Here is a 17,163-nt window from a genome sequence, read left to right as displayed (position 1 = left end):
AAAAAAAAAAAAAGGGGGGGGGGGGTGGTGGTTTTTAAGAGAAAGAACCCAGTCTCTTTCTAGATCTGCACGGTCATACCTGCCTGCCTGCTGAGACAGGTCACAGGTATTCACGGGGTTCATGGCTTGAGTGGTTGGGGGCCCAGTTGAGAGTCAATGTGATGGTGGAATGCCTGGCTGACAACACCACCCCTGACTTCCATCTCAGATGCCATTTGTGCCCCGCTCAGGAGTTCTGAGGTCAGATCGACCCCATCCATGTCTTCAGGAAATAGGAATCTAAGCCCTGCTTCCTAGACCCTTGCACAAAAAAGACTGTGCTCGTGACCCTCATTTCTGAATCCAAGGCCTAGCTGTCAAATTCGGGGCGGTCGTTTTCCCAAATCAGAAAGTGCGAGGCTGCAGGGACCTCTCTGACGTGAGGACGCTTGGTGGCTCTAGGGTGCTGTGTTCTGAGCTGTCTTTCTTACAGGCTATGGGAGCGGGACTGAACCACCCCATGGCATCCTTAAATATAGGTGCTTTCGGATAAAGAAGGGTCTTTACGATGCCCAGAGACCCACAACAAATATTGTAAGGGCTCAAACTTGAGCTTCAGGGTCTGGAGATTCAAGGTGGTGAGTGAGACTCCCCAGGTTAAAGGAAGAGTTCTAATTTTTTGCTTTGTTTCCTCTCTTTATTCTTTTTCCCTGACCAGAGCATTAGGAGAGAGAATGGTCCTCTAGAACTGGGGGCACCAAACCGTGACCCATGTGTTTCTGTAACGAAGGTTTAGTGGAACACAGGCACATCTGTTTGTTTACATATTGTCTGTGACTGCTTCCACGCTCTAATGGCGGAGTTGAGTAGTTGCGACAGACCGCATGACCCACGAAGCCTAAAATATTTACTATCTGGCCTTTTACAGCAAAAGTTTGTCAAACTCTGCTCTGGGAGGTTGGCGGGGGCCAGTTTGTCCTTTTAAAGGCATTCTTGCCCACCCAGAAGTCAACAGGATGACACAGTCAAATAAAGCATCTGGAAGCTTTGCCAGGCTGGAATGCCACACGGCCATCCGGCATCTTTGATCCTGTCCCCGGAGGAGGAGCTTCCAAGGGGGCTGGGGAGCCCCCCGGGACTCAAGCGACGCCCCGGGTTCCCTGTTGTATCCGCTACTCCTCCCAGCACACGCTTGGTGCTGCAGCAAGGCTCATAGTGTTCCAAAGCTCACCACTGGGAAACCCTATCTTGGTTTCGGTTCGGTCCTAAGCCTTCCGTAGAGCACCATGACTTATCCCCAGCATGATGTTTAACTGATTGTCGGGTCTGCTGGCAAAGAAGAATGCCAGGCTGACTCCCGGGACCACAGACTCCTCGCCTCACCTCCTCTCTCCTACTCCAGTGTGACTTTCTGAATAATACCTTCGGAGCTGAGACAAGTCACACCGGCCAGAACTCATTTAAGCTTGTGTGAGTGTCTCAGAGAGGCTCCTTGAGGGGACAAAAGCCTTCTTTATCACAGCCCCAGTCCCCTGTGGGGACGGCACATTGTTTTCCTAGAGCCAGCGTGTTATCCAGATGGCTTTACCTCCCTCTGAAACAAGTTGTACATGCATTTAGAGGCAGTCATTACCTAGTGCCTCGTTTTTATTGCTGTCTTGTTTTGTCTAGACCGAGCCATTGCTGCCAGGAGTCTGGATGATGGCCGGGGAGCACGTTCTGTAGAACGGGAGCAAGGGGACTGGAAAGCACCCAGAGGGGCTGAAACTGAGTCGTCCACCTAATTCCCAAGGGCTCGTAGTCTCCAAGCTGTGCTTCAGGGTTTTTGCTTGCTTCCCCTGGGCTGAAATGGGAGCTCTCTTTGTTTGTTGGAATGAGGAGTGAATTTCTCGGGTGCTTTCTGGAAGGCAAATCAGACAGTTCCCTCACAGGAGATGGAGGGTCCCTTCAAAGCATCATGCCGGAAGCCTCAGGGGTCTTTCAGACCCAGAACCTGACCTGAAGAGAGAAACAGGATAAAAATGTTGGGTGCTTCCCGGGAGTGGGAAGCTGGCCATCTCTCCTGGAACCGCCCCAAGCAGAGTGCATAGACGCAGTGATGATGCATGGCCGCGATGGTGGCGGTGACGGTGTTGACGCTGCCGCCTTCCATTTGTTCTGAGCAGCAGTTCTCCACCCTCTGGCTGCACGTTAGAGTCTCCCCAGGCATTTTGTAAAAATACCTGATCAGAACCCCACCCCAAACGTGTTATTTTAGAATTCTTCATGGTGAGGCTGGCTCCAGCATTGGTGTTTTCAGAAAGCTCCTCAGAATATTCTAATGTGCAGCGACGGTTGAGAACACTGGTGTGCCTTTTATAGCCAGCGATTCTAAGGAGCTACTCATTTAATCTTCATGACACTGCAGTGAGATTCTCCTTCACAGACTGGAGCCTAAATCCTCAGTGATTTCATGAAGGCCTCCATCNCCACCTCCCCCTCCCTCCCCCCCCAGCTCCCCTCCAGCAGCCCACGAGAAGCGTCGCTGTCTAGGCCTTTCACGCCTCTGTACACACTCAGCCACACACCCGTGTTCTCGATACTCTGCCGTCTCCAAGGCCCAGCTGAGTTGTCGATTTTTTTCTCCTTGAAGATTATTTCCTACTTGGAGTCTTCCTTGTTCACTGTGTCCTTCCTTCACACACACACACGCACACACGCACACATGCACCCAGGCTCAGCTCCTGATAAAAAGCCAAATTGTCTTTGCCTTACGTGGTGACTCAGAATCCATTGTCCTGGACAGCTCTCCTCATAGTATCCCAGAATCCACTGGTAACTTCACAGAATCCCAGGATTCATCCCACTGGGGCTCTCCTCGCCAAATCCCAGAATCCACTGTGCTGGGTTATGTTTTCTTCACAAGACGCCCTTGGCATGGGGCCCCGGGGCAGTCTGGGAAGGGAGGCAGAAACGTTCCACCACCCAGAGTGGGGTCAGGCAGCTGGCAGGGGAGTGAGCAAGGAGGGGCCCCCAGCTCTCTCAGTTACGGTAAGGTGCTCTGAGCTCCACTTGATTGTACAACAGGAACCCAGGTATCATCACCGGTGACAAAGGCAACGGTGGTGGCAGCTGCCACTACTCCTGGTTGGTCTGACCAGGCCAAAATAGGGGAATCTGTAGCACCCAAGCCAATGATAGCAGGATTTCATCTGGGATCGGACCTGTGGAGTCTCCTCGGTGAGAGGGGCGGTCGATAGGAACGAGCTGACGTTCTGTGGGCAGTAGGGGTGGGTCCCAGCTCTTGGGTCTGGGTTTCAAAAGGAAGAAGCAGCAACATTATGGAAGCCTGTGGAGCGCCGTGTTTGAGAGCCCTGGCCTCTTTGTTAGGCTGAACTGCGTTTGAATCCTCACCCCCCTGCTTATGAGCCGTGTGGCCTTGGATAAGTTCCTTAATCTCTCTAAGCCTAAATTTCTGCCTCTAAAGTGGAGATAATGGTAGTTCTTACCTCAGAGGGAGAATGAAGGAGATAATTTAGGTCAAACACTACCATGGTGCCTGTCATTTAGTAAGTGCTCAGCAAGTGCTATTATTGCTCTCATCCCGTCATCCACCAGATTAGGGAAGAAAGGGTCTGCAGAACCTTTGTGTGGAGTCGGGAATCCCTTGAGGATGAAGGCTCCATTAGGGGCTATTTCCCCTGAAAAGCTGGAAGCCGCGGGGGTGTGGGAGCAGGGAGGTCCTTCCTTTCTCCCCTCATTTTCTACTAGCTGCCCCGCAGAAAGAGGAGCTTGACCCATTTTAGTGTTTGTACTCTGTCATCATCTTATATTCTAAATAGGATGCTTCCTGCGGCATGTTCCAGAGAGTTCTGCACCATGGTCTGGGCATAAATTAAGAGACAGGGAGAAAACTCTGAGCTAGCAGCACTAGAGTTTCCCACAGACACACCCATGAACACGGATATGTAGGTAGGCAGAGAGAGACGCAGTGTGTCTGCTCCAAGCAAGATGACGGTCCAGGGCGAGAAGGAAGGTCTGGCCACAGATGCTACCACTTTCCAGTCTCATTGGTGGGAGGACACCTTTTCATGGAGCTAGTTTCACCCTGATGGGGTCACAGCCCCATCCTGAACCTATTTGGAAAGTAACAAAAGTAGACACAATAAGCTTCCTGGTGATCTTTCTTGCCTCTCCCCCCAAACCTGTGGGTGTGCAAATGTCCTCAGGGGGTCCCAAGCCTCAGTACCCTGGGGACTAATTGGCAGGTGACCCAGAGGCTTGTGAGGCCAGGTAGGAGGCCTGCCCTTCTGCAGGTGTGGGCATAGCTAGCCTGCTGAGTGTTGAGTGGCCAGGGGCCATGTCTGTCCTCAAAGTCATTTGGTGTATGACCACATCCTTACGAGCCACCTGGGGAGGGGGTTGCCAGGACCTCAGGGGAGCAGATCTGACATGGGGCCTCAGGAGTAGTTAAGATCCCCCTGATTCTTGGATTCTTGGAAGACCAGGGAAGCCTACCCGGTGGTCCGAACTTGGTGCCCTCCACCCCATCCCCCTAAACACTGACTCTGTTTTCCCTCCTGGCTCTGCTTGTCCTGTTCCATCCAGTACCTATGGGCTCAATACTATTCTTTTTCCTCATTTCAGAAATTTCGGGTAGATATGCCTGGCTCAGGCAGTGCCTTCATCCCCACCATCAACGCCATCACGACCAGCCAGGACCTGCAGTGGATGGTGCAGCCCACAGTGATCACCTCCATGTCCAACCCGTACCCCCGCTCGCACCCCTACAGCCCCCTGCCAGGCCTGGCCTCCGTCCCTGGGCACATGGCGCTCCCGAGACCCGGCGTGATCAAGACCATTGGCACCACCGTGGGCCGCAGGAGGAGGGATGAGCAGGTACGGCTCAGCTCAGCGCAAAGGAGCCACGTCAGTGGCTTTCAGGGCCTCAGAACACACCGTGTTCTTCCGTGGGATGGTGGGCAGCAGGGGCAGCGGTGTGGGAGCACTGGGGAGAAGAGGGAGCTTGGGACCGGGGGCACATGACCCTCATCGTTGGAAGCAGAGCTGGGAGCCTGGGAGTCAGGCCTGGCTCTGTCATCTTGCTCGTGTCCCTTAGAATCTCCGAGTCTCTGCTTCTTCCGTTAAACAATGGGGATCATGGTCCCTGCCAGCCAGGACTTGTTGCCATGCAAATGAGGTCACATGTGTGAAGACACATTGTATGTGGTAAGGCGTCCGCAAATGGGAAAGACTGTTAGGACCTGCCTACAGCGGTGTCTTTCCCTGATCCTTGGCAGGGGAGCCACGGGACACGCAGGACGAAACTCTGGCCGGGAGCTTTTTTTGGGTTAGCCCCTGATTGTCCCCTAGGGTCTGGAGCAGGTGAAACACTCAGCCGACCTGCAGGGTCACCCTCCAGGCCCGCGAAACTTGCTGTTCCCTCCTGGGTGTCCCGGGCCTCTGGCTTGCAGCAGGAGCCCATTTCAGGTGCCTGGAATGCTTGTTTCAGAAGCACAGGGATGCTGGGGTCTTTGGAATTTGCTCAGCTGCTTTAGCTGTCTCCATGTGAGGGTAGGAAGTCAGGCATCAGCTTTTTTTCTTCTCAAAGGGTTCAGCTTTGGGAAGGAGTCAGCCTGGCAGCAGCGGTGCGGGGGCGGGGGGGACACCAGAGAGTGTCGGACCAGTGCTCTCTCTGGACACCATCTACCCATACTGAAAAAGCACGTCGTCTGTATCAGTAGTGAGCCAGGGTAGTGATGGGCTCCCTGATGCCCCAAAGAGAGATCGGATTCATGCATAAAAAGAGTGAGTGAGCCTTCTAAGAGCCCCGTCTGTCCCCCTTCACAGATGACCCAACCGAAGCCTTAGACAAATGTGCCTGGGGCCACTTGGCAGGAGAATGGGGATGTCTGGACAAGAGCCCATTCCCTGGACTCCCTGTGCAGTGCTCTCTTGACAATACCATGCCACCATGGATCCAGGGAAGGGAAAACCCTTGAGCAGTGAAACCCCTTTTTCAAATGAAATAATAGCCTGGAGAATCAATCCTATCTGTTTCCACCACTGTCCACCTCCCCTCTGAGATCCCAGGTCCACAGGGTTTCATTACAAGGACCTTCAATCATGGTCCCCCGTGGATAATCATGGATCCAGTTCCAGCAGTCTCCGGGATACTTAGAATTACAAGGGTCGCTGCTCTGAGACACTGGAAGCATTCATAGGATCTCTGTTCCTCCGAGGACAAAGCTGGGCCTTGCATCCACTACCTGCTGCTTTGTTCTGTTAATGGTAGGACCCCGCGTGGGGTGACACGGAGAGTTACAGCCACCGTAATAGACGCAACCCTCAGTTGGGGCAAATGGCCAGTGTCCCCCTCACAGTTGCCTTCCATAATTGTAGTTGTAAATATCGCAGTAGCACTGATCAGAATGTCCTTTATGAAACATGCTCCTTCAGGAGTCCAAGGTGTCAAGCTTTATGGTCACCCATGAGCTGGATCCCGCCCTTATGTAAGTGACCCCTAAGTGAGAGCTGGTCTTGTGAGGGATTCGAACTGGCAGGACAAAAAGCATGATGTGCTGAACACTCTTCTTTTCTGGGCCTCGCTCACACAAAATTTAGAAGCTTATATCTGGAAGGGACTTTGGAGACCAGCTTTGCCAATTTCCCCTCTGTACCCATTTTACAGATGAGGAAACAGAAGTCCAGGAGGGAGAAGAGCCCTGGGTAACAGGCTCACTAAAGTGAGTCCGTGGCAGAGCCCGGACTGGAATCTACCTCCTTTGACCTTCAGCCCTGTGGTTTTCCCACCGCTCTACCCTAGGCATGCTTTTAAGACAATCTGTCTGGAGAATTTCCTTCCTTTTCTGAGAGGGAGGGAGAGAGCCAGGAGCATTTTGTCCCACATCAGTTAGGAATTCAGACAATCATCTAGCAGCTTGGAGGAAACCTGGGCAGGAGCATCCTAGAACCTTGGCTCTTTGGGTTCCTAGCCTGAGGGTCTTTTCTCTGAAGCATATTTCCTCCTTCCTGGCCTCCCCCAGAGGGAGGAGCCTGTTACCCAGAGCCAGCCTGGCGCCTCACTGCCCTCCTTGAGCCTGCCCAGAGGCTCCCTGGGCAGTGGCGGTGACCCGAGGAGGCCGGGAGCAGAGGGTGTGTGGCTTGTGGGTGGGAACGTGGTGGTGCTGACACACTCAAGCTTTAACCGCGCTGAAGTCAACACCCCTGAGTACTTCCTATGCTGACAGCTCCCCCAAGTTGCCCCAGAGCTTACAGATAGGGGAGAGACGTCGGGGCTAATCAGGAGGCCAGAAGTGGTCCGGAAGCAGCCTAAGCGGGAGGGAGGGAGGCTGAAATGTACCCCAGGAAGCTCTTCATCTTTTCTGCCCCTTTCCGGAGAGGGATGGAGGGCTTACCTGGGCCTCAAGGGGAGCCCTCGTAGCCCTTTGCGTGGTGAATCCTATAACACAGAGTACGGCGGGGCCGGCAGGCTCCTTGGTAACTCTGCTGGGCTCAGGTCGAGACAAGTTTAGAAGCAGCAAGTATTCAGAACCTCAGCCAAGTGGCCTCATGACCTCAGCCAGGCAGCCAGGCCCCACACAGCACCAAGGTGCCAGGTTCGTGGACTGTGGGTCTCTGGTTCATTTGGATTCTTTCAGGGCTCAGAAAAAGCGTCAGAGGAGACCTCTGAATTCCATCTTCTTTCTAGCACTTTCTAGGTTATAGAGGGTTCACACACTGGGGGTTTTTTGTTTTTGTTTATTTTTGAGAGAGAGAGACAGCGTGAGCGGGGAGGGGCAGAGAGAGAGGGAGACACAGAATCAAAAGCAGGCTCCAGGCTCTGAGCTGTCAGCACAGAGCCTGACGTGGGGCTAAAACTCATAAACCGTGAGATCATGACCTGGGCTGACGTCGGACGCTTAACTGACTGAGCCACCCAGGTGCCCCTCACACTGAGTCTTCATCTGATCACCACAGAAACTTCTGGGAAGGCAGGGCAGGTCCCAATGTTCCCATTTTCTAAATGGGAAATCTGAGGCCCAGAGGGTTCAGTGATTTGTTCGCGGCAACACAGAAATGTCGTATCGGTGTTTTGTGTGTTTTTTTTTAAGTTTTTTTAAATTTATTTAGAAAGAGATCATGAGTGAGGGAGGGACAGAGAGGGTGAGCAAGAGAATCCCTGGCAGGCTCCACACTGACTGCGCAGAGCCTGACGCAGGGCTCCAAGTCACGAACTGTGAGATCATGTCCTAAGCTAAAACCAAGAGTCAGATGCTTAACCGATTGAGCCACCCAGGCTGTGGGGAGCCCTGGGGACTCTGACCAGGGCCCAGCCTGGCCCGTGCCTCTCCCTCTCTCAGTGGGAGCCGTTTCTCTTACCCCACCCCACCCCCAAAGTGGCTTCAGCTTTTTTCCCATGTTGTCCCTTAGGGTAGGACCCAGATCTTATTCCTCTAAGAATCTTCTAAGCCTTCGGTACTGAGCTTGGCACGTAGTAGGTGTGCCGTCGATGTCTGAGAACTGCACGGAATGGGCTTTCTTTTGGAATTACTTTCTGCCTTGGCCCACAGCCATCTCCTCCTGTTGCCTCTGCTTGCACCGAGGGGCACTGGGGTCACAGGAAGGGCTGTGTGTAAACAGAGCCTCAGCCCCATGTCGTGGAGCAGAGTTCTTGCCCAGGAGAGGGGAGGATGGGGGGGGGGGGGAGCCATAGGCTCCCAACCAGCCTCCTTGAAAGAAGCTAGACTATACGCTCTGCAGAGGGATTTTTGTTCTTTTGGTTCTCTGATAAATCTCGAACCTCTCAAACCATGCCTGGCACATAGGAGGTTCTCATTTGTTGAATGAATGTGTGTGGTGGGCAGCAGGAGGGTCCCTTCTCCTTTTTGCCTGTCCTGTCCAGCCTAGCATTCGGCCAGGCACACTTGTGAGCCCTCCAGGGTGAACTGTGAGCAGCTGGCACGCTGGAGCTGGTGGAGGAAGTTGGGAGCTGGGTGGTACCGTGGCCCACCCTCTGGCAATAGAACCCCCCCCCCCCCAGGTGGTTCTTGCTCTGGGCCAGGCTACTTAACCAAATGGGGATAATGAGGCCTGCAGAGCAGGCAGAGTGGTGGGGAGGAGTAATTAGCCAAGGTTTGGGAGAAGCTGTTTAAGTGGATGGGGCCAGGCCTGGCCGGTATGAAGGGACTCGGAGGAGCAACCCCAGCTTCTCTATGGCCTTGGCACTGGATCAGGGCTGACATGAAAAATGCTACCATCTTGCCTGGGCTGATGAGTCCCTGACACGTTGCTGCCCTGTTCTCCCCTCGAACCTGGGACGTCCCCTTCCAGGGGGCTCAGTTCCAAGTGCCCTCCCAGGCGCGTATTCTGGGATCGCAGAGCCCAACCACTCTCCTCTCACCTTTCTCCCTCCCCCCACACCCATCCCAGAAGAGCTTCTTAAAACGCAGTTAGGAAACAAAGCTGGGGAGCCATTTGCCCAAACCTAATCATGATCCTCGACCTTGGGCTCTAGCTGTCCCCGGAAGAGGAGGAGAAACGTCGAATCAGAAGGGAGAGGAACAAGCTGGCCGCAGCCAAGTGCAGAAACCGACGCCGGGAGCTGACGGAGAAGCTGCAGGCGGTAAGGAGCCCTGTAGGGGCCGGGTGCCCTTCTGGGTGGGCACGCACCAGGGGCCCAGGCCTCCTGGCCTCCCACCCTCTCCTTGCCCACCAGTGGCCTGTAGAGATGAGTCAGTGTAGACAGAAGCATGCCTTCCTTTGAGCACATAGGTTTGGCATTGCCCTGATCAAAGTAGAGAGATTGGGGGAGAGAGCTGGCCTTTGACACCAGCCTGGGCCGGGAGACGGAGTTCAACAGCCTGCGGGGGCCTAACACTGTGCGTTCCCTGCTCTCAGGCCTTCTGGGGCCCCTGGGTGAGGGATGGCACAGAGTGTTGGCATTGCTAGGCCCCAAGAGCCAGCGCAAGCCCAGACCTGCCCTCTCTGGGGCTACTTCTCAGGCTTCCAGCTGCCCCCATGCCTACCTCCGGCAGGAGTGATCCAAGCCACCTGGTGCAGGCAGGGGGAGACTCCAGTCTGCGGGGGTCTCGAAACTCTCTGAGTCTCACAGAGACGGTCATGTGCCGGTCGAGTTGTGCTATCTTGGGGTTTCCTCGTATCCTTCATGGGCAGGAGGATTCCTAACCTCTGCTATGAGCCTGAAGCTGTCATCTTGGTACCTCATTCTGCCCTTGTGAGTCACTCTCCCCTGCTGCCTAATTGCCCACACCTGGGGGCTGTGGCCCTGCCCTGCCCTCTCAAAAAGCGGAGCTGACCAACGTCACATAACTCCCCCCAGAGCCTAGCCCTGCAGGATGAGCTGGATGGTGTGTGGAGGAAGCCCAAAGCCAGGACTCACTCTCCTGAGTGGAATGTTGGAGAGAGACTCTGATGACCAGCCAGGGACAGGCTCTGGAAGTCACAAATTACCTTGCACATCCGGTGACTTTCTTGAATGCTCCCAGGTACCATCCACCTGCTTCAGGGCCACAGTGTCCAAGAGTGAGAGCTCTTGAGGATTGAACGTGTACTGTGTGAATTCCGTGTAGCCTGTAGTGATGTACCGTGGAGGAGTGTGTGTGCATTGGGAGGAAGAGCGGGAGTTCCCCGTCACTAGGTGAAGAGATCCCTTGGTGATCGTGCTCCCTGGGTAGACTCCTCCAGGAGAGTCCTCCCTACCACTAACCTTCTAAGTCTGCCCTGGGTGCTCCCTACCACTAGCCCCAGAGTAGCCCCTCCTCCTCCTCCGGGCCGCCTGCTTTCCTCCCCTCCCTCCCCCAGAAGCCCTCACACCCTACTCCCCCGCCGCCCCACCCACCCCAGCCACCCAGGCCCCTGAGCCACATCCTCCACAGGAAACCTCTCATAAGCTCATGACGTTCGTCAGACCCTTGAGACAGATGGAAACTTTTTTTCACTGTGGAATATGCTGTAGTCTGCTCAGTGAAGCCCTGGCCCGTATTGTCTCATTCTTGAATGGGAATCTGTGTTAGGGGAAAAGCGGGGAGGAGGCCATGACACACACCTTTTCATCTTTCACACCTGCTCCTTCCACGTGCTTTGCTGCTTCTCTGGGTTTGTGTCAAAGGGAGGGGGCTGAGCTCCTTGCCATGGGACCCCACCATCTTCCATGCCTGCTCAGGCTGGCAGGTTCCTCATCTGTTAACGCACAGGGACTGAATGGAATAGTCTCCAAGGGTTCTGTGAGTCCTGAATCACATGCTTCAGAAATTAGAGCAAAAAAGGGAAGTGGGGCAGTGACGATTGAGCGGGGACTGATGGAGAACTTCCTGCCAGCCTGGCACTGTCCTCAGCTTGTGTGTGCAGCTTAGAGCTTAGTGGTGATGCATCCACAGGCAGGCTGGACAGGGCTGGAGGGTGCAGGGAAGGATGGGGGTGCAGGGAATGCGTGCTGCCCTCCCTTCCCCTCCAGACCTCACCAGTCCCCCCTCATGGGTACCTGGGGGGAGTCCTGGCATTGAGGCAATAAAGCATGGTAGCATGTGGCCTCTGGAGTCAGATATGTTGGGGTCAAGTCTGGGCTACCTTACCTGCTTGCTCTGTGATGCTGGGCAAATGACAAAACCTCTCTGAATCTCAGTTTCCTTATCTGCAAAGTGAGTTGATTGACAGTGCCTGCTTCAGAAGTCTCCTGGAGGTTTGATCTGCAATGCCTGGCACAAAGTAAGCCCTTAGTCATGGTGCCTACAACTGTCACTCCAGCCTTCCCCCAAGCCGACTCTCCTCCTTTCTCAGGAGCTTTGGATATAAAAGGAATCTTTAAAAAAAAAAAAAAAATTTTTTTAAATGTTTATTTATTTTTGAGAGAGAGAGACAGTATGAGTGGGAGAAGACCAGAGAGGGAGGGAGACACAGAATCTGAAGCAGGCTCCAGGCTCTGAGCTGTCAGCACAGAGCCTGACTCAAGTCTCGAACTCACTGACTGTGAGATGGTGACCTAAGCCGAAGTCGACGCTTAACCGACTGAGCCACCCAGGCCCCCCTGGACATAAAAGGAATCTTGAGCCTCCAGGTGACTCAGAGCCAGTGGGGTCTGTGGCTGGGGGTGTGAACGGGCTGCTTTCACAGTTGGTCCTCTGAGGACAGCTCTGGTTTTCCCTTTCTCACCTGGATTGGAACCCCCACCCCAACCCAAGCAGGCCTCCCTGGCAGGCTCCTGTCTCTCACACACCTCTCTTCACCCTGCAGGAGACAGAGGAGCTGGAGGAGGAGAAGTCAGGTCTGCAGAAGGAGATCGCCGAGCTGCAGAAGGAGAAGGAAAAGCTGGAGTTCATGTTAGTGGCCCATGGGCCCGTGTGCAAGATCAGCCCCGAGGAGCGCCGATCACCCCCAGCCTCCGGGCTCCAGCCCCTGCGCGGTGGAGGTGGCGGAGTGGGTGCCGTCGTGGTGAAACAGGAGCCCCTGGAAGAGGAGAGCCCGTCATCCTCCTCGGCTGGGCTGGACAAGGCCCAGCGCTCTGTCATCAAGCCCATCAGCATCGCTGGGGGCTTCTACGGGGAGGAGCCCCTGCACACCCCCATCGTGGTGACCTCCACGCCTGCTATCACTCCGGGCACCTCGAACCTCGTCTTCACCTACCCCAGCGTCCTGGAGCAGGAGTCGCCTGCGTCACCCTCCGAGTCCTGCTCCAAGGCTCACCGCAGAAGCAGTAGCAGTGGGGACCAGTCATCAGACTCCTTGAACTCCCCTACTCTGCTGGCTCTGTAACCCAGCTCCCAGGGGTTCCTCGTCACTGCCTCCTTCCCAGGGACCAGCACCTTCAAGCGCTCCAGGGCCATGAGGGCAAGAGGGGGACCCTACCTGAGAGCTTCCTGGCTCCGGGGAGACCCAGGTGGGATTTGGCGGTGAGGTGGTGAGGACGTAGGGGATCTCCTAGAACTCAACGGGACCTCCTCCCTCATTCATCTTGCAAAGCGAATCCTGTGTCTTGAAGAGCCTTGGAGAACTTGGTGTGGGGGACTCAGGCATCTCTCTGGCTTCTGAAAAGCCTGAAGCTGGTGTGGACCGTTCCTGTCCCTTTGTCATGATCTGTCTCTGGAGTGATGGTGTCCTTCCCCGCCCCACCAAGCATGCTCAGTGCCTTTTGGTTTCACCTTCCCTTTATTCGCCCCTTCCTCCCCCCAGTGTCAATTTCACTTCCTCTTGGTTTTTATCAAAGTTGCCATGACATTTCATCTGGGTGGTCTGAATATTAAAGCTCTTCATTTCTGGAGACGGGGCGGCAGGTGACTGACTCTTCTGCTGGGGCTGACTGGTCCAGAAGGGGACAGTCAATGTGCAATACAGACCCTTCCCCCCCTTGACACCCCCCGGCCCACCACCATCTCCAGAACCACCAGCAGAGCTCCCTGAGCTTGCAAGGAGATGCTGCCATCACTGGGAGCCTGGAGGACCCATCCTCCCCATCCTCGGAGACAACTTTTGGAGGAGCGGCTTGTCCAGAAGACAGGGTGTGAGTGCGACAGCTGGGGCACAGGCTGGGTTTGCCAAATGCCTACTTACTGGGCCAGGAATAGTGCCAACAATCACACAGGTGTGTCCTAGCCAGCTTGCCTTGACCTAGTGTCTTGAGCAGGATGTCTCCTACGATTACTGCCTCACCATCCTGTCCCTGGACCCTTCTCGCTACACCAGGGAGGTGTCCCTCCCTAGGAACCGCACATCACTCCCAAGTCTCTATTGGCTCTGCCTTCGCCGGCCTGGCTCTCGGGGTGACGCCACCCACCGAGATTTAATGAGCGTGAGCCTCGCCCCTCCCCAGTTGCTGCTGGGTGGGCCCCTCCCCAAGCCTCAAAGGCACCTTTGCTGTGAATGGAAAGGTAGGGGAGGAAGGAGGGAGGCAAAGTGGGACTCGCCTCTCAGTGAGATGCCAGGCCTTTTCTGCCCTCTGTGGTCATCTGCTGCCTGATGGAGCGCTTTCTCTCTTCCACACCCTGTCCACACTGTGCTCCTCAGGTCCAGCTGTGAACCGCTGACCCAGAGCTGTTGCTGAGGCTTGGGCTTCCGTGCCATTCCTGGGGGCTGCTGAAATCAGAGATAAGATGCATTGCTTCCCACTGCAGGGGGGGGGTGGGATCGGGGAGGGGGTCCTCCTGGCCTCTTGCAAGAGCACAGCTCAGCGCCGGCCCTGCCTCCCACCCCTCTGAGCCTTTTCCTCCCTAAGGCAAAGTTCTGGCTGATCTAGAATCGGCCTCTGCTGGGCTAGTGCTTTGTTGTGATTCAGCTCTAGAGATCATTGTATGATAATTTAAAATTATATAGATATTATTTAAATCAAACCCAATGGGGGTTAAATTTCAAAGTTAGACTCGGGGGAGAGAGAGAGCTGTGACACGTTAGTTCACTTGTTCCTTCATACACCCAGGCCTCTAGGGCGGGTCCTCGCTTAATGCCCGTGACCCACCTCCGCATTCTAGAATGAACACACAGAATGGAGCAGCCAAATGCTTAAAGTACGTGGCCCACTCTGACCAGGAGTGAAGTGGGAACGGATAAGCCATGCAGAGAGTGGATATCAAAAGGATTTCCCCCCACCAAAAAAAAAACCTTAAAAATTCCTAGGCTATGATGCTGCCCTCCTGGTGTCCCAGAGGCTCTGGGACAGGGGGGCCTTAGATTGGGCAGTTGAGTTTCTGGCTTCGGATTAATCAGAGAAACAGAAGTCAGCCAGAAGCAGCAGGAGGTGGGCAAATAAAACTGGGGTGCGCTCTGCTCTCAAGGGCTTGATCATCTCAAGTGGTATTTGTGGCCGATTGGGAGCTCTTTGCTTCTTTTTGCATATATATATTTCTTAAATGAAGCTGCTTTTTGGTGTTTTGTTTCTGAAAGTCCCTTTGTGCTTCACTTTGCCTGGCGCTGATCCTGAGGCAGGCTGTCGTCTGTGACTTGGGGCCAGCCTGGACGTTCCCGGGAGAGAGTTTGGCTCTAGTGCCCATTTCAAGCTGTGTTGGCTTTGGGACCAGCAGAAGGCAAAAACTCCACCAGCTCGCAGGGCTTTAGAGGCCTCTAAGCCGCATTCCCGCTCAGGACCTCGGAGGGGGTTTGGCCTCCCCAAAGCCAGAGGCTGACCATTCACACCTAACTCACGAACAGATCCTCAGTTATGTCTTCTGGCTTGTTCTCGAAGTTCCTGCACACACACCATTGTTCCAGAATCGTCGGATGCCAGGCCTGCTTTCTCCTCCCACGGCTCCCACTAAAGGAACAGCGGCAGCGGGGGCGCCTTGGTGCTTAGGCGGGAACTGCAGGGCCTCCTCTGTGGCCCCAGCCGCCAGGCAGCTCTGGAACGGCCTAGGGCAGGCGCGCCTTGACAGGCTAGTGTGAAACACACAGTCCTCATGGCCACCTGGCTGGCCTCGCGGGGATCCGTCCCCTTCCTGGCTGAGTGGAGGGGCACAGCTGCTGACCCAGGAAAGAGAGGAGATCCCAGGTGAAGCTTAGGAAATAGCCGGGGCAGCTGCACGCAGAGCTTTCGTGGGGAAGTTTGCAGAAAGACATCATTGTTCTGCCTGTGAGAAAGGCCAGGTGGGTCCACTGGCCAGTCACACAAGCATCTCAGCCAGGAGCCATCAGAGGCTGTGGCTTCCTTTCCTCAGGCTTTGGGGACGAGAGCAACAAGAGCCTCTTCCCTGCTCCCACTTGGCTCAAAGTCTAAGGGAGGGCTCGACGCCATAGGCATTGGAATTTTTCTCCCTTTTCCTTGATGGACCAACAGATGTTCCTGCGATGTCACCGTTTACCTTTCAGATTGATCTCCTTTCGGGATCAGAGATCACACAGCCCCTTGAAGAAGGAAATGAATAAGCACCTACTACGTGCCAGGCACTGTGTTAGGCACTTTTATAAATATACCCTCTTTAGGATGAGACTGAGGGGTGAGGGTATCCCCTATTAAAGGCCCCCAAGTAATGGATAAACAAAAACACTTCTTCAAAGGTCCGTCTTCAAAGAGTTGAGGCAAGGTTGCCTTCAGTCGGAGGTTTGTTCTCAAAGACCCATCCCCCACGGTACCCTCCCACCTCCAAACTTCTTTTCCCTCTCTTTTGTGATGTGCTCCTTTGCACTCCTCAGATGGTTGGAGGGGTAACTAGAGTCCTTCTAGAATTTGTGGACCAATAGGATATGTGATGTGTGTAATTTCCTTTAAAAACTTAAGTAAAGGGGTCTTGCTACTTTCTGCTTGTTGAGTCTTCTCGACATTTATCTTTAAAGCCAGCATCTCACTATTTATTGACAGGTTGGGTGTGTGTGTATGTGTATGTGTGTGTGTGTGCGCGCGCACGCGTGTGTGCCTACATTTCCAAGTGTGCCTCCTGCAGCTTTTAAAAAGGAAACTCAGTCATCCCACTAATTTGACATCTCATGCTTCTAGTGTTTTGGCCATACATTAACAGAGGGCTTTCTTTGGCCAGTGCTGATGTGTCAGGAAAGGCTGGGTCAAATTTTGAGCGGGGTATGGGAAGGGGAGGGGGAGAAGAAATTGACATTTATTTTATTATTTATTTAAAATGTTTACATCTCTGTGTTGTACCAAGCCTGAATAGAAACAGCATTAAAATACTCAGCTCCTCTCTCCCTCTCTTTCTTCAGTTTTTAAAAAAATTTAGGCTAATGATGCTTTTTCGTTTCTAAAATGACTTGTGACATGTGCTGTATAAACTGTATAAAAAGGTTCTGTTCTTAAAGACGGATGGTCATTCCTCTGGGGACAGCGGTCACCAGGAAGTCTACATTGTACGAGAATATGACGGAAGATCCTGCCCTGTTCCTTAAAATTTTTTTTCTCTGTATGATTAAAAGTTTATTCCATTTCTTTTAGTTTGTGGTTACTTGATATCGAGGAAGAAAATATTCGCCTTTGTATAAAGAATAGGTGTCAGGGTGTCTTTTCTGCAGTGAGAGATGTATATATCGTATTTTGGTATATAGTGGGAAATCATAAATTTCGTGCATCTGTATTTGAGATCTGTCGATGGTGTGGAGTAAAGTCTGCTAGAAGAATGTGGAGGCAAACACGTTGTACACGATTCCTATAGCTCTATGGAGAATTTCAGTACCTTTCTGAGCATCTTTCTTTTTTCTTTTTCTTTCCTTTTTTTTTTTTTCCCTTAAGTATTGGTGAAATGGTCCCTTCGGAAAGGC

General features: G+C 53.6%; 1 protein-coding gene across 2 annotated transcripts in view; it reads left to right on the top strand.

Annotated features, from left to right (window-relative positions):
• The window catches only part of FOSL2 (FOS like 2, AP-1 transcription factor subunit), a 22,499-nt gene extending 5,660 nt beyond the window's left edge, over positions 1-16,839 (top strand). For both annotated transcript variants that reach the window (XM_077774166.1, XM_077774167.1), the window contains exons 2-4: positions 4,606-4,857; positions 9,476-9,583; positions 12,211-16,839. In XM_077774166.1, coding sequence (XP_077630292.1) covers positions 4,606-4,857; positions 9,476-9,583; positions 12,211-12,729 — 879 coding nt within the window. In that variant the 3' untranslated portion in view covers positions 12,730-16,839. The remainder of the gene's footprint in view (positions 1-4,605; positions 4,858-9,475; positions 9,584-12,210) is intronic.
• The last annotated feature ends 324 nt before the right edge of the window (positions 16,840-17,163 follow it).

Source organism: Crocuta crocuta, unplaced genomic scaffold (genome assembly GCF_008692635.1).
Source record: "Crocuta crocuta isolate KB4526 unplaced genomic scaffold, BGI_CrCroc_1.0 scaffold246, whole genome shotgun sequence".
Classification (NCBI taxonomy): Eukaryota; Metazoa; Chordata; class Mammalia; order Carnivora; family Hyaenidae; genus Crocuta; species Crocuta crocuta.
The sequence above is the reverse complement of the archived record's forward strand: the minus strand, read 5'-3'. Positions and strand labels throughout refer to the sequence as shown.